We start from the raw sequence: 22,585 nt of genomic DNA on the forward strand, positions 1-22,585 counted from the left end.
GTAGAATGAAACTACCAGTCAGCAACCTTCAAAAATACTATTTACCTTGATTTAATTTGCCCCAGATATACAGGAACATCAGCTTTTTTTTTTTAATATATTTTTGAAATAAATTACAGAAATAATTAGCAAGTATCTGTCCTGTACTAATTAAGCCTTATTTCATGGTCTGATATAGTAAATAGAATTCCGCTTTCAATATTGCTTATGAAACATAAAATCCAGCATGATGTGGTGTAGTTATGGAAATACACTTAGTCTCCACAGCTAGCAGACTGTTTATAAGAGAAAAAAACTCGCATTGAGGATGTTCTTGAGATCTCTTTTGTATCCACTTCAGTTTCAAGCAAGGGCAAACAGATTGACCTGCTGTATAGTGTCCTGGTTTTGCTGTTGTCATTCTTCATTGCATCATTTCATAAGAATTTGAGAGATGTATTAGGGAAATGAATGTTTTTTTCATGTACCTTGTGTGAGAGGTCTGTCTGACCTACTGTGTTTACTCATCCCACGTCCTCTGTGCATATAAGGCTGTGCAGATGATGGTGGCTCTGATGGACTAAGGAATCTCAAATGTCATGTCTTGGGAAATATTATTTGCCAGAACAGTTGGGCAACTATTTGAATTGCTTGGAAATTTTCTGATGAAATAATCTTTTGCTGAAGTTTATCAACATGGTGAAATTTAAATGATTTGCAGACACAAACCAGCTTTTGCCAGAGTTCTGATGGAACCCAACCAGAGCTGTTGTCTGTGGGTAACCTTTGATTTGATCGCTTTTTTTTTTTTTTTTTTTTTTTTTTTTTTTTTTTGGCAGCTCACCTACAAAGATTACTATGATGGCCAGGCTTCTGTATTGTATTTTTCATTTGCTTTTTAGACAACATTTCTTGGCAGCTTTCTTCCAAGAGAACAGCTAGAGTAACGGCTTCTTTCAGTTGTGGATAACATAGAAATCCCAATTTTTGTTTCTAATCAAAGCAACAGACTAAAAGTCTCATGCTAGCAGCTTCTGTCCAGTTAGCCCCTGTGTCGTGCAGGCAGATCAGACCGGGATCGTTACTCTTTCCTTGTGCAAGAGTTTGTGGACTCTTGCTGAATTGCTGATACAAGTCAGTGGTTTACCAAGGGAAAACTGCAAGCAAATGTTATCTTTGTTTCTCCAGGTTATTTTACCACATGTTTTGTTGTTGATATGTTACAGATCTGTCATCTTCGTTCTGCATCTGCTTTTTACCATATGCGTTCAAATTTCTGATATATTAAAAATCATTATGTGATATTAGCATAGCTGATGAAATAGGAAAAATTCCTTTGGAATAATCTGAATTTAGCAGTTGTTTCTTGTATGAACCATTGCTTTTCTTGTATTGTTCTATGTATTTAACTTGCACAGGGCAAAAAGTGGAGCATGTGAACAAGAGGCAGTGGTAACTGAAGGTATATTACTTCTCTACAGAATGCCTTTAAATATGCTTAAGGGAAGACATTTAGATTTTTGTGAAAGCTGCTTTTGAAGTCAGAACATGTTACCTGGAAAAGGACAGCAGAGTTCTCTAAGTGCAGAGTATGATACAATTAAAGCGTGGATTAACTGTCTGATTAAATTGGCTTCTGTAGTTTAAGCAGTGGAGAAGTTTCTCAGATTCTTGAGACTGCTAAAGTATTTTTGTTGCTGAGTACTGTGAGTTTGATAAAGTTAGTGAGAAGAATGATTTCTTGTGAGTATATGTGGTGGAAACGGGATCTGTTGTAGTGATTTTTCCTTTTTGGTGAAATACCAGGTGCTGTTCAACCACGTTTTGGCTGAGCAAAACCTTAATAATCTTTTGTTGATCCTTTAAGGAGTAGCAGTACCACTGCATGCACCAATATTTTGATGATATGTTTAACTACTTGTTAGAGAAATGTATACATTTGAGTCCTTTAACTTAATATGTTTTTCTGTCCAAAGAAAAAGAGCAGCCAACAAAGCAAATCGTATCAAGGTTACCGCATGTTACATGCACAATATGAATACTGTTACATTTTCAAGATTTAAAGTTTTCATAGATGCATGCTATGAGCAGGTTTATTTGTGCTCCATCTGCTTGTATAACCAAATCGAATTGTGAAGATATTCTGAGTATAAATATTAAGTATAATAAATATAAACAAAGAGGCTATCAAAGCAGTCTGAAGTTGGGAACTGACAGACTTTTCATCTTACTCTCATCTTATATAAATAAGTAAAATTTCATTTACTGTTCTTGTAACAAGATCTATAATAGTCATTAGAATTATTAATTATGTTAGAGCTTTGTGAGACATTTCTGTGCTCATACCTACCCTGTGACAACCTACTTACCATCAATTGAGAAGGTTCTCATAGTTGCTGTTCATGATATTCTTTCAAGTTTCTTGAAAGAAGTATGTGTGTATAAGGTGAAAAGTGTGTGTTTCTGGTATTTTCAAGCTTAAAGATGATGTCCTACTTACTGATAATAAACTAATAGTGTTGTTGGGAGGTATCTAAGGCCTTATTTAGAAATGTAAAAAAAATAGAAAATGCTATTTTTTATATTTCTCCTCACTTGCTTATGAATTGAGTATTCAAGTTGCTTAGTAGCAGACACAATAAGCATTAATTGCAATTATAGGAATTCTAAAAGCTTACTGAGAAGGGCCTGTTTCAGCTTGCAGAATCTCCACTGCATCTGTACTGTGTTCTTTGCAAATCACAGCAGCAGGGAGATGGTGGACATACTTAACTGTTTCATTAGATTCTAGACTTTGTTTTGCAACTGGGAATTTAAATCCTTGCAACTGTCAGAAATGTGGTCTGGTGTAAACGTGAACAAACTGGAGGAAATGAGAGAGCTGGATTTCAGGCAAGATGGTGCACTGTCAGGTCAGTCCAAACTGTAATATGGATGGCATTCTTTGAAAGTCTGCTGCTAAAAGAACAAGTTATGTTATACAAGACTTACTCAGCCTGAAAAGTGTATAAATGAAATACATAATTTTGTATGGCCTTGATGAAGATCTTATAAATAGATATGTCTGTAGGCAGGAGGAACAGAGGTTGACCAAAGGAGGGAGATGTTGCAATAGCCATAATGAGCATATTCAGTGTTGACATTTTTGACAGTGCTGACGGTGTTTTTGTCCAGAGCTGTGAGCTGTTCTATCTTAAGCAGTCATTTTTCTGTTTGTTAAGTGAAGTATTATAGACTTCATGTTTGGCTGCTTTACCCAATTGTTGTGCTTGAAGTGCAAACTGTGATGTTACTGAGCTTATCGAAGTATTGTAACCCTTGTTCTAATGGGCACTGCTATAGCCAGAGTGGAAGTGAGTTGCATCATTAACTCAACGTGGTTTGTATCATCAGTTCATTGCCGACTGCCTCATATAACTTAAAATATTGTGCAGTTGATCTAGAGTTTTGGGGGAAAGTTCACAACCAATTACAGTCAGGTAAATCTCCATGTGGTTTTCCTCACTCGAAAGCCAGACTGGGGTAACAAGCATGAAACAGTAGTCTCAGAGCAGAAGGTAATTTAGAATTACCCAGCACTGCCCGGAGGTCTGCAGCCTGCATGAGCAGGTTATGGTTGTGTGCTCTGTTGGAACTGGTGCCATCAGATTAAAATCCAAGGAGCATATGCTCCAAAGGTGAATGATACGCTGCTCTGCCCCTGAGCAATTTATTCCATGCCTTAACACAGGTCTGGAAAACTTGAATTAACTCTAGAGGACTTTGTATCGGATACTACTTGGAAGACCAGACAGCATTTTAAGGAGCATCCTTGAAGGTGCATAGAAAATATGCAGCTGTCTGAACAAGGTGTAACTGCTTATCTCTAAAGCAAGATTCACAACAGAAGAAACACTGTTCTCAGAAGTCTGATTTATGTGGAGACAGAAGCTGACTTTGCAGCTGTGTTAGGTGAGTTCCATTTTTCAGGGCCATGGATGGTAAACCTGGTAGAAGTAGCAGGTGGTGCTGAGGAATTTAATTTCCTTTTTTTTTCCTTCTGCCCAAGACTTGTCTGAAAAGTCATTAAATCTAAACTCTGCAGTGTTCTCTGAGTTTCATCCATTTTCAATTATCCACTATCGTGTTTTTTTTTCTCTTCTAGTCAGCTTTAAAATGCGCTTTTGTTTCTCTCTTCTTCAGCCTTTTCTTGTGGTTGAAGCATCACAGCAGGGTATTTCCATTTTTTTCACTGATGGATAGAGCTACTGTTTTGCTTAAATGCTTTCAAATGGTGTTTATTACAACCACAGAAATATGCAAAGAGAATAAAAGTAGGCATGCCCTTGTCCTTCTTCCTGCAAGACATTTGGTACTAACTTCCACACAGATTGTAAGGAGAGGGTGTTATCAGTTTTTAGCTAGAATTGTTTTAGCAAAATGGAGTGTTACAACCTTAAGTGAATGTGCCATGTCTTTTTTTTTATTCTTTTCATTTCTCTTCTAATGCCATCAACGGTTCTCTTAAACCAATTTATCTACAAAAAAGAAAAAACACAGTGTAAGAAAAAAGGACAGCTAGGAATTAAGAAACAAGTGTACATTTAGTGTACCAGCTTATTGTTAGCAGTAAGGATCAAGGTCTAACAAACCAAAAACATGGTTTTGAAAAGTTCTTCATGAAGAAGACAATAGGAATTCAGGCAAATGAAAAAGGAATGAATCACACTATCTGAAACTCAACACCTGAGTTCTTAAGTAATGATATATTTGCTCAGGGCCGTTAACTTTTTTAATATTTAGTATGTTTCTATTGCAGATACATTATGTTCTACCATTGCCTGTGTGCCTGCTTTGTCTGACCTCCTGTGGATACCAACAGCAAGTGGGTGACTTTTGTTGTGTTCATTTAAAAGGTTTCATTATTCTTATGTTTTATACAGAGCTTTCTCAAGTGATAAAAGATAGTTAACAGAAGATTTACCTGTAGTGGGAGAATGCCATTCTAATAAATAAATAAATAAATAAATAAATAAAAGCAAGCTGGAAGGGGAGAGTGATTATTTTCAAGAGAAGAGTTTAGACTTAAAAAAAAAAAAAAAAAAAGCAGCCTATAACTAGAAATAGTCTGTAAGAAGAAAATTTTAATAAACTAGGCTGCGAATGCTGAATACTATTAAATTGTGAAGGGCTTTTTATGCCCTCTGCATTTTAATGTATTTTCCTACATTGTGGTTGTTTTCAATCTGTTAATTAATTCTCCTTTCTAGTTGAAGTTATATTGTTATTTTAAATAAGTGCAGGACAGCATGGAAGGCAGAATCAATCCTTCGGTGCATTGGAGTTGCAGGCAGAAACAGGAAAGTGAAACATGTTGCATTGTAAATGCTGGTGGTTGTTAGAGCAGCATGAGTAATAATTAATCCTTTAAAAATTCAATCTTCAAATGTGATCAATATTAGAAATATCAAAATAACCCTATTGGATCAAATTCATTGTTCCTTAGTTCCAGAATCAGATCTCTTACAGATAGCTGCTTTGATCACCAAGTCAAAACATATTCATAGAAGATTTTTTTATTTATGCTAATGGCAAAAATGTTTATAAGTGAACTGGTAATTTTTACTTCCACTGAGTTCTGGTTGCATGTTGAATATCAACTTTCAGATATATATGGGCCTTGTACATTGCATCTGTTTGGGCAACAAATACCTGTGTGGGTTCTGTGAGTAACTTGCCTATAGATAAGTAGGTATTCTGAGTATATTAAATCTTCAATGCGATGGTTATTTTCTTCAACAGATCATGAATTTCTGGATGGCTTAATAGAAATGCACATTTACTCCCTTCATTGAGCATTGTTTGCCTGACTGTGGTCTTTGCAGCTGAAAGACCTTCATGGCAACATATGACTGAGGCCCAGAGGCCCACAGCCCAAATTCACTTGTACTTAGAAATGCAGATTTATGATTCTGTGATATATTAGCTCTGTGTTGCTTCAGTTTGGAAATTAAAATGATGTATTTTTCTATTGATTATGTCATGATCTTCTTGTTGGGTACTTTATTTTTTGCTTTGTTTTCCTGGCTTTCTGTTTGTATTTACCATCAAGTTAGCATAGTTCTGTCCTCTTCTATATGTAAATTGAGTATTTTTATTTGTTACATAGATCATGAAATGAATACTTTATTCCTTTGAGGTGTTAAGCCTTTTTCCTGCTGGCTTAGCTATTGTGATCTTTTTTCAGTAGAGCAGGTCATTTTTAACCCATATAAATGTAAACCCACATAAATCATATAGTCAACTTTTCCTTAACAACTGTAGTTTTGAGAGGGTGAAAAAAATTAAAAGTAACTCTCCAAACAGGTATTTTATGATAAAGCAGTATATGTAGGTTTATCCAAAAGTAATGCTTATTTATTTTGGTGGAAACTACAACAAATATCAAGAGAACAATAATGCTATTTGTCAGAGAATATTCTCAGCTAAAAACACTATTTTTTAACATAGTTATCACCATGATCTATACATTTTTGCTAGCCATAAACAAGAGCCTGAATTCCAAGCTTGTGAAGATCTCCATGGCAGTCTGGAACATGGCTTGTCTTTGCCACTGCTACAGTGCACCACTCCAGTGCCTTACTGTGCTCATATCCACTGTTTGGTCTCCATAAACATTCAACAAACATCAATGAATGTCAATGGGAACAATTTTTTCCATATGGGGGAATTCAGTGACACATCTTTGGTTCATACACATGGCCATGTCAGATGCTGTTTTGCCAAACTGACCCTCTGCTGCCATGTGTTGTATAACAACAAAATGTTAAGGGAATTTTGGTGAGAAGGTTCAAATGCTTTACTACTAACATCTCCCTTCGATGTCATAGGCCAACATAAGATAATAAGAGGCATTACTTTCATAGCAGACCATGTAAAATAGGAAGCATTACTTGCAGAGTAGCCCTCATAGTTTTCATAACAGCAAGCTTTGTAGATTATGGCCAGTATGGGTACATCTTGAGACTGGTGTTCAACATCTTTATTAACAGATGTGAGACTGTGAGGTTGAGTGTATGCTCAGCAAGTTTGTTGATAACACTGAGTGGTGCAGTCACTACAATAGAGGGAAGGATATCATCCAGAGGCACCTGGACAGGCTTGAAAAGTGAGCCCATGAGAACTAATGAGGCTCAGTAAGGTTCAAAAGCAAGGTGTTGCACTTGGACTGAGACAATCCTAGATGTGAATATAGAGAGAATGAGAAAAGAACTCATTGACGTCAGCCATCCAGAGAAGGACTAGGGATTCTGTTTGATGAAAAGCTGGACAGGAGCCAGCAGTATAACAGTAGAATCATAGAATCACAAGGTTGGAAAGGACCTACAAGATACATCTAGTCCAACTGTCCTCCCACCACCATTGTTGCCACAAGCTACTAAACCATATCTGCTTACTCCTCATCCAGACGCCTCTTGAACACTGCCAGGGATAGCAACTCCACCACCTCCCTGGGCAGGCCATTCCAATGCCTGACCACTCTCTGAGAGAAAAAGTTTTTCCTTCTATCTTATCTAAACGTCCTTTGGTACAACTTGTGGCCATTTTCTTGGGTTTTGTTTGTTGCCTGAGAGAAGAGGCCAAACCCCTCCTCACCACAACCAATAAGGTCTCCTCTGAGCCACCTCTTCTCCAGACTAAATAAATCCCAGCTTTCTCAGCCGCTCCTTATTGGGGTTGTGCTCCAGACCCCTCACGAGTTTCATTGCCTTTCTCTGGATACATTCCCGGGGTCTTAATGTCATTCTTGTAGTGAGGGGCTCAAATCTGAACACAGTACTCGAGGTGCGGCCTCACCAGTGCTGAGAGCAGGGGGATGATCACCTCTCTGCTCCTGCTGGCCACACTTTCTAATGCAGGCCAGGATGCTGTTGGCCCTCTTGGCCAACTGAGCACACTGTTGGCTCATGTTCAGCCAAGCATCAAACAACACCCCCAGGTCCCTTTCCTCTTCACAGTCATCCAGCCACTCAGCCTGAAGCCTATAGCGCTGCATGGGATTATTGTGGCCAAAGTGCAGGACCCAGCACTTGGCCTTGTTGAATCTCATCCCATTCACCTCAGCCCAGTGATCCAACTTATCTAAATCCCTCTGAAGGGCCTCCCTACCCTCAGGCAGATTGACACTACCTTCCATTTTGTTTTCATCTGCAAACTTACTGAGGATACACTCAATCCCTTCATCTAAGTCATCAATAAAGATATTAAACAAGATGGGCCCCAGTACCGACCCCTGGGGGACACCTCTTGTAACAGGTCACCTGACTTAACTCCATTAACCACGACTCATTGGGCACAGCCCTCTACCCAGTTCCTTACCCAAAAAGGTATACCTGTCCAGACCACAGGCAGCCAGTTTCCCTTGTCAAAAACTTTGCTGTCAAAGGCTTTGCTGAAATTTAGATAGACTACATCGACAGCCTTTCCTTCATCTACCAGTCTGCTCACCCAGTCATAGAAGGAGATGAGGTTGGTCAAGCATGGCTTGCCTTTCATGAACCTGTGCTGGGTTGGTCTGATCCCCTGGAATCCACGCATGCGCTGTGTGATCTCACCCAAGATGATTTGCTCTGTAGCTTTCCCTAGTACCGAGGTCAGGCCAATAGGCCTGTGGTTCCCCAGATCCTCCTTACAGCCCTTCTTGTAGATGGGAGCCACATTGGTAAGCCTCCTTCATGCAGCCTGGAAGGCCAGTGGTGTCCTGGACTACATCTGAAGAGTGGTGACCAGCAGAGAGAGGGAGGTGATTGTCCCCCTCTTCTCTACCCTGGTGAGACCCCCACCCTGAAGTACTGTGTAGTAGGTTCTCCAGGCCTGGTCAAGAAGGATATGTAACAGTTGGAGCGTGTCCAGAGAAGTCCCACAAAGATGGTCAGAGGGCTGAAGCACCACACCTATGAAGAAATGTTGAGGGAATTGTTTCTCTTGGAGAGGAGAAGACTCTGGGAAGACCTCATTGCAATCTTCTAGAAAGGATCTTACAAGGAGATGGGGAACCAACTTTTTACACAGGTGGAAAATGACAGGACAAGGGCAAGGGGAAATGGTTTTAAACTGAAATAGGGGAGATTTCAGTTTGATGTTAGGAAGAAATTTGGAAGAAACCTGTTCCAATGCAATGAGGCATTGGAACAGGTTGCCCAGAGGAGTTGTGGATGTCCCATTCCCGGGGGCGTTGAAGGCCAGGCTTGGTGGGTTCCTGGGCACTCTGGTCACGTGCTTGGCAACCCTGCCCATGGCAAGGAGTTGGAACTAAATTATGTTTGAGCACCCTTTCAACCAAAGCCATTCTGTGATTCTACAGAATTAAAGAGAAACTCAGCTTTTAGTGGACCTTCTAAGCTGTTCTCTTATTCTCAGTAATAAGTGTTTATGTTCCTTGTGTCAGAAGGGTGCTTTTGTTAGATAAAAGTATTGCGAGCAAGACTGTATGCAGTGATTCAAAAAGTACTCTTTACGTTTCTTTTAGACAAATGTTCTGAACAGAAACAAAAGGAAAACAATGGCCTGTCTTACAATGGCTAATATAGAAGGCACAGCAACTGGCACTGTACACCAGAATGGTGACATCCTTGGGAATACTAGGGCACCCAAGCAGACAGAGCCATTGCTTCAAGTGTACCTTTATTATTCACCTGGGAAGACAGGAGGAGATTATCTTCAATTTCCAGCTGGAGAATACATTGCAGAAGAGATTTGCACTGTTGCCTGCAAAGCATGTGGTAAGTATACATGCTGTGGTTTTTTTGACAGTGTAATTGCACTTGATGCAAGAGAGCTTTTAATAAACCAAAGCTCATCATAATACTGGTGTTTTAACAGAAATGCTAATCTCTTTAATGTTTTTCAACTCATCATTATCAGCAGTGATTAGCGCAAGGCTTCTGTTGCTATCAGAAAGCTTGTGAAGCTGCAATTATAATCTGGTGACCATGTCTACTACATTCATTTGTATTTGTAATATATATGTTAATATATATATATATAATATATGTAATATATATGTAAAATATATATGTTTATATATTTATGTAAATATAAGTATGTAATATAAATGTATAATGCATATTTTTATATTTATTTATATTATTTATTTACTTTAAATGCTTCACTTTACTATGTATTTATTTACTATAAATGAATCACTTTTTAGATGGAAAATGGTATATTAGATTAACATGAGCACTATGTCTGTGGCCTTTTTCTTTTGAATCGTTTACAAAGTTAAGTCAGCAAATATGTAATCAACTTTAGAATAAATAAATAAATAATCCTATGTCTAGTTAACAATGCCTTTCAATTGTTACATTTACCCAGACCATAGATAGGTGCTGAGACCTATAGTAAAACAATTTGAATGTGTTTTGTGCGAGGATTTTTCCTTTCATTGCAGTAACAGCTTGAATCGCTGAATTTGGGCAATTTGGATACAAAAAAAATTAATCTCAAAGTCCAGATGCTAAAGAGACTTTATTATGCACATGTGTGCACCTGCACACAGTGTCTCTGTCTCTTTTTGGGACTGTCCATCTTACAAGACTTTGTCTTTTAGTTCTCCAAATGCCACATTTCAGGTGCAAATGACTTTAAAAGAAGCGATCATAATTTCAGGTATTTGTTTTCCAGTGAGTCACAAACGTGTACCCACTTTGGAAGCGTCTCCTTAGTGATTTATCGATTATTGTGAATTCTGTAGTAAGAGAACATTACTTAGCATTGTTGCCAGTGTTTTTGGTGGGTGTTTTTGGACTTTTCTTTTAATACTAACATGGCTGTAATATCCTCAAGTACAGTATTTAATAAGTATGTAAGGCTAGTTGGCATAGGGGAGGAGGTTCTTCAGTTTTTGAATGCTGAAGTGGTGAATTTTTTACAGTAGATTATATTTGTTCCCATAAAACATTTAACTGCTACTGCAGTGAAGGACCAGTGCTGAGGGGATTAACTAGAGAATGATTTCACTAGAAAGTGGAGGAATAAAATGTTCTTTAAGTTTAATCTTCTCATATCAACTTGCCAGAATATTGAAGTAATAAGGTCTTGTGTACGTCAAACTTAGTATGTTTGATGTATGTCTATGTTAGAATAGCATAGTCTTTGAAGGAATATATTGTGTGATCAGCTGGGATGACATCAGGTACTTTCTTTTTCTTACTATTTATTTGACTAGGTTATTTTTGTCATAGAGAGAACGTCATAAATTCTTCTAACTCATCTAACAAATCAGTTATTTAAAACTCAGCTTCCAGAAAACAGGCAACTTACTTCTGTTATTTCTTGTCTACTTTTTATTTCCATTTTCTCTTCTCTAATTTAAATTCACCTTTTTTCAGTTTTCAAATGTTCGTTTAGAGTCATGGTTTTTTCCATCCTTTCCCCATCACCACTGCTAGAGAGACACTTACATTACCATCATTATATTATTTTTAGATCATTTTTAATGAAGATTTTTGATGGATTTCAATAGTTTGTATGTCTTAACTATTTCCATTTTTTACTGTCTTCTGCACCATCTCCAATTTCCCATGAATATGTGCAGACCAGGTCGTGTACAATATTCTTCTTGTCCATGTCACAAACATGCAAGATATAATTCCTGCTAACCTAAGAATCCAATTGGTTGTATTTCCCATGACATTATCTAAAGACTTCACGTTTCTTGTTTTCTCAGACGCCACCAGTCTTTCTCAAGGCTTCTAGCTTCCATTTTGTGGGTTTGGCTGGTTTCTAGCTCCCAGATGTATCCTTCTATAACTGACTATTTTAGGAAATAATTTTGTATAAACAGAATTCCTTACTGAGTGGGTTTTATCTTTTTAGCTATTGTTACATCACTCTCTATCAGTTTGCAATTCATATTTGTAGTGGTGTTGTAATTGCTTCTATAAATGAAATATTTTGTTATCTTGAGCCTTCATCCTTTTAAAGCTAAGATGGAGAAAGTCTTCTGAAGAGTGGTTTCTGCCTGACAGCTACCATGGCAGTATTTTGCTGCCAGATTGTCAGAGGAATTTGTAACTTCATTACCTTCTGAATTGGTGTGAAGACTGAAACGGTTTTTATATATAGGGCTTCTTTTTCTTTTTCATAATAGTTATCAGTTCTTAAATTACAAACTATCACTTCTAATCATTTTCACTTTTTTTTTTTTTTTTTTTTTTTCAATGAGATTTTATGCTTGTAGGTCTGCATAGCATACATACTCCAAGAATGCTTAAACTGGCAAGAATTTTCAGGAATTTTCTATGAATCAATATACTTGATAAAGAAGAGAGTAGTTTAGGTAGTAGGAATGTCTGAGGTGCAATAAATTTGGAAAATATTGAAGAACTTTCTCTATGATTTGAGTAACTGCTAGATCCCTTGATGGCAGACCTGGTTACATCAAAGTATGAATGCTGCTTGTGGCTAGCAGTCTTGTGTACCTTTTAGACAAGTTAGACAATTGAAGGTTTTCCTATCTCAGCTGGCTTGGCTTCAAATCTGCTGAATATGGTGTATATTAGCTCTATAAATTTTCATCTGTGTAAATATTCTGTAGTTGAGTGCCAGTTCAAGACATTCATGTAGTGGCTAGGTTTTTCCTCTTTTTATTAAAGACAAACAAACAAAAAAGCAGCATTCAATTTTGGGAAAAATGTAGTTAATACAAACCTTCTTGTATGTTGTTTGGATTTTGATATTAAAAACTCTCAGAACACAAAACTGACAAATTTTCTAACCAGAACTGTTGACTTTAAGGTTAAATCAATGAGTTGTTTTCAGCAATCAGCCTTACCTATGTCATCTGCCCTGTAAGATGACTCTAAAATAGTTGCAACAAAATGAAGGGAAGCCTTAACCAAAGAAAGGAAATGATATTAGAACAAGTAACTATCAAAATGAGATACAAAAAATTATTCTAGAGGTTATAGCATCATTGCATTAGATTCATTTTCTAAATTCGGTATCTGAGATCTGTTTTTGCTAATGACCATCTTAAATCCTTTCCCTTTCTCTTCTCCTTCAAATTAATCTAAAATGAAATTACACTTTTAAATAGTTTTTAGTATTTATATTTTTTACTAAAAAAAAAAAAAAAAGCATAATCAGTGTAGATGTGGAGCTATGAAAGCACAGTGAGGAAAGGGAGGAGCTCTATAAAAATGTTTTTGCTGTGGTATTTTTTTAGGCTTGAGGTAGAAGTTTGAGGATTAAAACTATGCTGTGTTAAAGACTTTCATGATGTTGCTTGACAAATGGTATAGGGTGCTGTGGCTTTTTTGTTTAGTCTTGTCTACTAAACGAAATACTTGCCAAGAGACAGCTCTGTTTTTGTTTGCTGTAGTCCAGACAATCTGCTTAATAGCCTTGGTAGGCATGAAAAGTGGAGAGTAATTCTACTTTATTATGTCTGAGTCACTGTTGCCTCTTCTAACTATTCTTTGTTTTATTTGCTAATGTGATTAGTGAAGTGTAGAAAACCAGTGGAGGTTTTTAATACCTCTTTGAACAGCTTTTCTGATTTTACTTGTATTGAAAATGATTTCTCAGAAATTTTCACTATTGGTTAATTGTCTAGGTTTCATGTGAAGGCTTAGACGCACAGACACCCTTTCCCTCCTCCCACTCTTCCCCATCCTTTTTGGTTTTCATTGTTTCTGTAGAAAACACTTAAGTCCTCATAGTGCTAGTTGTTTGAAATATCCCTGCAATTACTAGTGCTGCCAAAATTTACAAGAAAAAGGAAGTGTTTGAACTTTGCTTTCATCAGACCTTAAAGGACAACTTTCAAGACCCTAATAAATGGGTTTTCTCTAAATGCGTAACGGTAGAAAATTTTTCAAGTCTGGCAACATTTTGATGCTGATGCTAATATATATAATTTCCCTCTCCTCCACGTTTTCTTTCCTCCTTAGGAATTAAGAGGTTTAACACCCTTTCTTGATGAACACATGATCTATATGTCCCCAAGCACTAGCAGTGAAAGATACCAACTACCATATGAAATTACAAATGATTAAGTATGAAGGATGGATGAGTGCTTAAATTACTTCCTAAGCATAGGAGGGAAGCAAAGGTGGATTTCTTTTTGTTTTGTTAATGACTATATTTCACCTTGTAGGGAGAATTTCAAAGTCCTGTTCCTCACTTAAGAAATCAGTTTCTGCTGTGAATGGCAGTGATGTGATCTGGGTTGAAGTATTGAAGTGTTGTGTGTAAATGTGTGTGTTTCTCTTTATTTTTATTTGTTTTTTTTTTTCTGTAATGTACTTGGTGAAACACAATACCTTAGCATTTGAGTTTAAAAATTACTTGGAATTGTTCAGTGACCTTATTTCAGATTTTAATGGGGTAATATCTTAATGAGACTACATAAATATTCAACACTGTCTTCAGTGGTGTCTGGCATCTGGCTAGAATCTCAAATAGGTTGGTAATTTACTTGCGTTATACTGTAAAATATTCTGTGATAATTTGGTATGCATACGCCACACAGACTCAGAACTGAAGTCAGTTATTGTTGCTTTGAAGACTGGTAATCTGTAATATGAACTGATCTGATTTCACAACTGAATTCAGTTGCATAGGATTAGGGTTAGGACAGACTTGTTCTTAACTCCAGAAAAAAAATGTAATTAGTTGTTTTTTGTTTTTTGTTTTTTGTTTTTTTTTAAATCTAAGATCAAATATTTCTTACTGTACCATTTGCTACATCCTGGTTTACACTCAGTCCCTCATTTGTTAATCTGTTCAGAGTTATTCTTGTGGGATTTTTTTTTTGTTTTCATTCCTCTTTGGTTACTTCACATAGTTCCTTCTGTTATCTTCCATTGAAAATCACGTGTTAGTATCTGTAGACCTGGCACGTTTTGGTGAGCTGTCTCAGATGATTAGCTTGTAGATTTCAACAGCTTAATCTGACAGCTACACAAGAGCACTTGCTCTTAGCCTTGTTGCTGGCTCCTTGCCCACAACATACTCAATTTATAAGTAGTTTAAGCTTGTTCTTAAGGAGAGAATTACTTTTTGTTCTATGTGCTTACGCAGTTTTATACCTAGAGTTGATTCGTTTGTTTCTAAATGATTAAATGTGCTTTAGATTTGATGACAAGGGCCTACCTCCTTCAATAATTACCTGCACTTAGACATTGTTACAAACCTCTAGCTGGGAACTGTGGGAGCAAACTCCCCCAGCCACTGTAAGGGCAGAGCAAGTCTGAGGTCAGCTCATGAGTCTGAGTGTGTGCAAGTCCATGGGGCCAGACAACACGTATCACAGGGTTTTGAGGGAGCTGGCTGATGTAGTTGTTGAGATGCTCTCCATCATATTTCATAAGTCATGGCTGACAGGCAAAATCCCTGGGGACTGGAAAAAGAGAAACATCACTCCCATTTTCAAGAGAGGAAGGAGGTGTCAGGGAACTACAAGCTGGCGGACCTCACCTCTGTGCCTGGGAAGATCATGTAACAGATCTTCATAAAAGACATGTTAAGGCATGTGATGGATGAGTAGATGATCCGAAACAGGCAGCATGGCTTCACCAAGGGCAGAGTTGTGCCTGCGGACAAAGAGAGGGCAACTGATGTCACCTACCTGGAGTTGTGCAAGGCCTTTGACATGATCCCGCACCACATCCTTATCTCGAAACTGGAAAGATAAAGATTTGAAGGGTGGGCTTTTCAGTGGATAAGGGATTGGTTGGAATTTTGAATCCAGAAGGTTGTGATCAGTGGTTGTATGTCCAAGTGGAGGCTGGTAATAAGTAGTGTCCCACAGGGGTCAATCTTGGGACCAGTACTCCCTGTCAGTGAGACAGATGATGGGATTGAATGCACCCTCAGCAAGTTTGTTGATGTCACCAAGCTGAGTGGTGTGACTGACAGAGCAAAAGGAAGGAAGGCCATCTAGAGGAACCTAGATAAACTTGAAAGGTGGGCCCTGGTGGACCTAATGAGATTCAACAAAATAAACTGGAAGGTTTTGCACTTGAGTGAAGGTAATCCCAGATATGTATACAAACCAGAAGAAGAACTCCTTGGGAGTAGCATTGCTGAGAAGGACTTTATGGATCCTGGTTGATGAAAAACCTAACATGAACCAGGAATGCACACTTGCACTCTGGAAGGCCAATGTTATCCTGGGTTCTATCAGAAGAGGGATGGCCAGCAGGGCAAGGGAAGTGATTGTCCCCCTCTACTCTGCCCTTGTGAGACCCAGACTAGAATACTGCATCTCTAAGTCTGGGCCCTCCAACACAGTGAAGATGCGGAGCTTTTGGAGAGAGCTCAGAGGAGGGCAATGAAGATGTTTCAAGAGCTGTAAACCTCTCCTGTTAAGACAGGCTGAAGAAACTGGGCTTATTCAAAATGGAAAAGAAGAGAAGGCTGCAGGGAGACTTCATTGCAGCCTTCCAATATTTAAAGTTTAAAAAATTAGAAATATGAGGGAAATCAACTTTTTACATGGGTAGCTAGCAGTAGGACAAGGGAGAATGATTTTAAACTAAGGAAAGGAAGATTTAGATTAGATGTCAGGGGGAAGTTTTTTTTGCTGACAGTGGTGAGGTCCTGGAACATGTTGCCCAGAGAGATTGTGGATACCCTATTCTTGAAGGTGTTTAGGGCCAGTTTGGATAGGGCCTTGGGCAGTCTGATCTAGTAAGACCTAGCAGTTGGCAACCGTGCCTGTGGCCAGTGTTGGGGCTTTATGGTCCTTGGCATCCCCCTGAACCCAAGTTGTTCTGTGATTCTGTGAAGTCTATAAAAACTTTTTCTTTCTCTTGATTTCTGTGTGAATTTCTGTCATTTCCTTCTAAGTCTTCGGGATGGGATTGATTTTTAGTGTTTTGCCTCTTGCCAGAATTCTTGTGTCTCTTAACATTATTTGCAATTGCATTTGTTTTCACTATCTGTGAGGTATTTAAAATATTTGTGTTTATTTCGTAGAATAGAGTCATAGAATCACCAAGGTTGGAAAAGACCTTTAAGACCATCTGGTCCAACTGTCCTCCTACTAGCAATATTTTCCAACTGAACCATGTCCCCTTAGTACCACATCTGAATGGTTTTTTGAACACTTCCAGGGATGGTGACTCAACCATATCCCTGAGCAGCCCTTTCCAGCACTCGACCACTTTCAGAGAAGAAATGTTTCCTAATATCCAACCTAAACCTCCTTCAGTGCAACTTGAGACAGTTCCTTCCAGTCCTATAGCAAACTGTGTGGGAGAAGACACTGACCCAAACTTGACCAACTGCCTCCCTTCAAGTAGTTGTAGAGAGCTATTGTCTCCTTGAACCTCTTCTTCTGCAGGCTGAGCAATCCCAGTTCCTTCAGCCACACCTCATAAAGTTTGTGCTCCAGATCTCTCACCAGCTTCCCTGACCTTCTCTGGGCATGACCCAGGGTCTTGATGTCTTTCTTGTAGTGAGGGCCCCAAAACTGGACACAGTACTTGAGATGTAACCTCACCAGAGCAGAATATTAGGGGACGATCACCTGCCTGGTCCAGCTGACTAACTGGGCATACTGCTGTCTCATGTTCAGCCAACTATTTTAATCCCCAGGTTCATTTCCTTATCTTGACTTTCACCCTACAACTTTTATCTTACTCTCTGATCTGTGCACCTGTATCCCATTATGTCTTGTAAGTTTTTCAGTGGTTGAATTTCTTTCTTTAATACTGCAAAGTCTTGGATATCTAACCTGTTTTCCAAATCATAACACTGGCATCACACACAACAGTATGGTATATTACAGAACTTTGTTGTCTGTCTTTCAAGGTAGACTGTACCCTGCAGTTAGAAGCCTCAAAGGCAAATTATAATTTTGTGCTTCTGAAGATCTTGTACTTCACAGATTTACACAGTTTAAAAGTAGAATTGATTCTCAGTTCTCACTGAAAGAGTTCTCTGAAAGAGAGCTTTCTGAGGGGAAAAAAATATATCCATTTTTGTACATTTGGTTTTGTTCTTAACTGAGTGTAAATGGCAGGTTGTTCTAGTAATGATGGGCTCTGATTACTCATCAATCAGGAATAATGAAATCAATAGCTAGATTGGATTTTTGGAAAAGGTAAGGACAAAGTAACGTACTGTTGTTGATTGTTACTTCTTGAACTAAAAGGCTAATAATCCATTGTATTAAATGCCATCCAGATAAAATCTTATAATTTGAACATTAAGAATAGAGTAACAAGTAAGTACAATCTTGTTAAAGAATGAGAAAACAAACCAGAAAAAAATCTGCAGGTTTTAAGATGATCTCTGCAATGCTGTTGACACTGGTAGAGCTGTGTAATGAATAGTTGGAGAACATGTGTTATCTACTACTCTTACCAATGTAATTTTCATAGTAAGATTGATTCTCTATGAAAACAAATTCTTAAAAATACTTCTCTGTTCTTTATTTAGGTATCATGCCAGTGTATCATAACATGTTTGCACTCATGAGTGAAACAGATAGAGTTTGGTATCCTCCAAATCACATTTTTCACATAGATGAAGCAACCAGACTAATACTACTGTACCGGATAAGGTAATCCAAAGCAAATGTTACACACTTTTCATGATAGTATAGAAGTGTGTGAGGAAAATACAGTCAGTAATGTAGTTAGATGAACTGTAATTTCTCTGTTTCAGACACTGTTGGTGAGATCTGGATAAAAGACAGATAAGAGAATAAAAATCAAGTAATTTCAGTTGTATATGTATTATATGTATGCCATTTCAAATTGGAGAAAGAAAAAATTCAAATGTATGAGGAATTAAAATAATATTGTTCTTAGGAGCACTACATCTCTATCTCCTTACTTGCCCATTTGGAGTCAGTAGGAGTTGTGAAATGCAGAATGATTATTTTAGTCAGGTGGATGCCTGCAGTAGATCCATTTTTGTCTACCCTGATTTCTGAATGCGGGCTTCTAAATCTACAATCACCATTTTCCTTAGGGAATAGGCCACTTTTTCTTTACATTGCATAATGTAACCTGATAACTTGATTGTTTCTTTAGGAATTGTTTTAGAGGAAACTGAAAGAGTAACACAAGATCTTCTGTATTCTGATTAGTAAGGGTAGATTTGCAGAGCTCATTGTTTTTACCAGTGCAACTTCTCACCCTCTAAGTGTTGTACTACACACCAAGAACTAGATCAAATCCTTCTGTTGACTTTGGAGGGCTTAATATTGGCTTTTCAGAGCAGCAGAACAGCCAGCACTTACTTTAGGTCTACAAAATATGTAATTTTTGGTGTTGGTAAACAAGCATATATTTTCACTGTCATTTACTTAAATATTTTTTAACAGGTTTTATTTTCCTCACTGGTATTGCAATGGCACAAGCAGAGCATATCGCTATGGCATTATTCGGGGTTCAGAAAGCCCTGTTCTTGATGATCTTGTCATGTCTTACCTATTTGCACAGGTATGATTTTCTTGATTATATCTTTAAAATGCAGACTTAGAAAGGTTGATGGTATTTCTCCCTTTCACTTCTAATAGTAGTTATGCAAATTCTTTTGACAGTTTGAAGCTTTTAAACAGAAAAATTAAAGCTTGTGTCACATTGTATTTCTGCAGAGGTGAAGTTCAAATGGCGGTTGTGGGGAGAGCAGGGAGACTGTGCAGTTCCCATCTAGTGCCACCACGTGAAAATCTTTCTACTGTGACTTTCATTTTGGACTGTTATAATGTGGAACAACATTCTCCACGTATGTTAGCAGTGCAGTTTGCATGACAAGTTGCTGTCTGTCTGCCATTTCCAACAGCTCTGGTTATGGTATCCACTCAGCAGATAGTTGTGTCTTCTGTGACACCTATAGCCTTTCCAACTACAGAAACTGATGCAGTTACACAGAGTTCCTGAAGGAACATGAAGCAATCCAGGTTTCAGGTTGCAGGATGTGCCCAAGCTTTCCATCAGTGTCTGGTGACAGCAGTGAGTACACCTGTAGGAAATATGACCAGATGGAAGTATTTCTCAGCCTGTGGACAGAGCTTTGGGAGGAGATGAGTGGGCTGATGAACATCAGGAAGTTGAAGGAGACTGACTGGCGGAGCTGTTCTCTGCCATCCCCAAGACAGATGCTTTAGCTGACCACAGCAAGAGAAATGAAGGGCTACCTCTCTTCTCAAAAACAGGAGGAAGGAAGGTAGCAAGGAGAGAGAGGGGAATAGAGGCAGGTTTCTGCTCGGAGTGGCAGGTGAATCTCCTCCCTGCCCATCTCACCCTCACATTCAGGTGCCCTTTTACATAAGGAAAGAAGCTTTGGAATTTGATGAACAGATAGATGATGTAGATGAAGGTTCATCCAGGCTGCAGGATCACCTAGGGCTAGACAGCCTTTCACCCATATCATGAGCACCTTGGTCAATACAAGAAGTGTTTTTGTGATAGGTGACTCCTTTCTGAGAGGAACAGAGGGTCTCATATACCGAACAGACTCAAACCATAGGAAAGTCTATTGCCATCTTGGGTAAGAGACATCACTACAAAACTCACTACCCTGGTGTGTTTCTCTACTTAATGTCTATTAGTGGGTTTTCATGTCCATGGTGATGAGGTAGCAAAAAAGTCCAAGAGAAATCAGAAGGGACATCAGGGTCTTGGGGTTATATTTTTCTCTATCCTCCCAGAAGCCTGGAGCAATGTTGAAAGGAACAGGCAGACCCAGGTGTTGAAGCCAAGACCCAGGTGGCTCCAAGGCTGGTGTCACCTGCAGAATTTTGCTTCTTGATCTTGGAATAGCCTTCTCAAGTTGAGACCCACTGGCAACCACTGAGTTGCACCTTTCTTAGAAGGTGGGAAGACTTCTGTGCTTGAGCTAGCAGAACTGATTGATAGAGCTTTAAACTAGTTTTGAAGGGGAAAAGAATAGAGCCAGTCTCACCAGTATTAAGTTATGGAATGACAAAATTTAAGGGCATTATTGGCATAATTGAAATCTGTTGGGAGGAATCCTGGGACCCTGTGTGATGAGGGATGGTTATAGATTCATCAACAGAGAGACATAGGCAGGGCATATAAAGTGGAAATGTGGTGCTGGGTATGAGGAAGGGCCTGGAGTGCATGAAGCTTGTAGTTGGCAGTGAGATGGTTAAGAGCCTTGGGGTAGGGATTAAGGGACAAGCAAATAGACCTTCAAACAACATCCACTTTATTACATGTCTTCCAGCTGAGATGATAACATCAGTGAATCATTACTGAAGGAAATAAGAGACCTCATGATCAACTGCCCTTGTGACTTCAATTTGTCAGGCTTAAACTGGGAATACCACACAGCTGATACAGACAGATTCAGAATATTCCTAATACACCATGAATAACTTTCTGGTACAGGTACCAAGGGAGCCAATGAGAAAAGATGCCCTACTAGATTTGCTGCTTATGAGCTGAGAAGGTCTTGTGAGTGAAATGGCAATTAGTGGCTGTCTTAACTGTAGTGACTATGATGTTGTATAGTTTATAATCTTTAGTGGCAGGGTGAAAACTGCCATCAAGACTTCAGCTTTGGATGTGAAGAAAGCAGACTTCAGGCTGCCCAGGAAACTGGTTAGAAGTGTCTGCTGGGAAACTAGTTTGAAGGTGTTGGGGTTCATCAGTGCTGGTCTGTTTTTGAGTAACACCTCTTAAAAGCCCAGGAACAAGCAGTTCCAAAGTGTCAGAAGTCAACAAAGCAGGGCAGAAAGCTGGTTTGGCTCAACGGGGATCTTCACCTAGAGCTCAGGCAGAAAAAAGGAAAGTGTGTGGCCACTGAAAGTGAGGTTAGGCAGTATTGTAGGAGTATAGGAGTGCTGTTCCCTTCTGTAGGGAGAAAATTTGTACAAAAAAAAAAAAGAAAAGGTCAGTAAGAATTGAAGCTGACCAACAGAGAGAATAACAGACTTTTAAAAAAATTTTGATGTAAACAGGGCTAGAGATCGGACTGGTGACCAGTCACTAGTGTGGGATTCTGGAAGCTTCCATTTTTAAGGCCTGTTATTAATGTTTTCATCAATGACTTGGATAAAGACTGGAAGGTATAGTAAGTAAGTTTGCAAAGAACGCTGAATTAGGAGAAGCTGTAGACTCTCTAAAAGACATCTTGAGAGATAGAGCTGGAAAATCATCAACCAAATGAAGTATAAGAAGAGGAAGTGCCAGATTCTCCAATCCTAGATATATGTATAGAGTGGGGGGACAAGAGTCTAGAGAGCAGCACCACAGAAACAGATCTCTGTGTTCTGGTTGATGGCAAGTTGAACAGGAGACAGCACTATGCACTGGCAACCAATAGGGCTAACCATGCCTTCATGCTTATCAGGTACATCATTGCCAGCCAGTCAAAGGGAGGAATTGTCTCACCCTGCTCTGTACTGGTATGACCTCACCTTGAGTACTGTGTGCAGTTTTGGATGACACAATATAAAAATATAAAACTACTAGTGTCCAAAGGAGCGCTACAAAGATGTGGTAAAGGGTCTAGAGGGGAAGATGTATGAGGTGCATCAGAGGTCCCTTAGTTTGCTTAGGCTAGATAAGAGGAGGCTGAGGGGAGACTTCATGGTGGCCTACAGCTCCTCACGAGGGGAGCGGAGAGGCAATGC

The 22,585-nt window shown here is 38.7% G+C and overlaps 1 protein-coding gene across 5 annotated transcripts in view; it reads left to right on the top strand.

Moving 5' to 3' along the window:
* The window catches only part of JAK2 (Janus kinase 2), an 84,029-nt gene that overhangs the window by 27,005 nt on the left and 34,439 nt on the right, over positions 1 to 22,585 (top strand). For 4 of the 5 annotated variants that reach the window (XM_042826720.1, XM_042826725.1, XM_042826721.1 and 1 more), the window contains 4 exons: positions 4,778 to 4,843; positions 9,488 to 9,740; positions 18,415 to 18,538; positions 19,307 to 19,424. In XM_042826720.1, coding sequence (XP_042682654.1) covers positions 9,521 to 9,740; positions 18,415 to 18,538; positions 19,307 to 19,424 — 462 coding nt within the window. In that variant the 5' untranslated portion in view covers positions 4,778 to 4,843; positions 9,488 to 9,520. Of the gene's footprint in view, positions 1 to 3,709; positions 3,931 to 4,777; positions 4,844 to 9,487; positions 9,741 to 18,414; positions 18,539 to 19,306; positions 19,425 to 22,585 lie in introns of all 5 variants that reach the window. The other variant, XM_042826723.1, reaches the window with a different exon arrangement.

This window comes from Centrocercus urophasianus, unplaced genomic scaffold (genome assembly GCF_019232065.1).
Source record: "Centrocercus urophasianus isolate 14NV4802_14NV808 unplaced genomic scaffold, USGS_Curo_1.0 seq_27, whole genome shotgun sequence".
NCBI classification, from domain to species: Eukaryota; Metazoa; Chordata; class Aves; order Galliformes; family Phasianidae; genus Centrocercus; species Centrocercus urophasianus.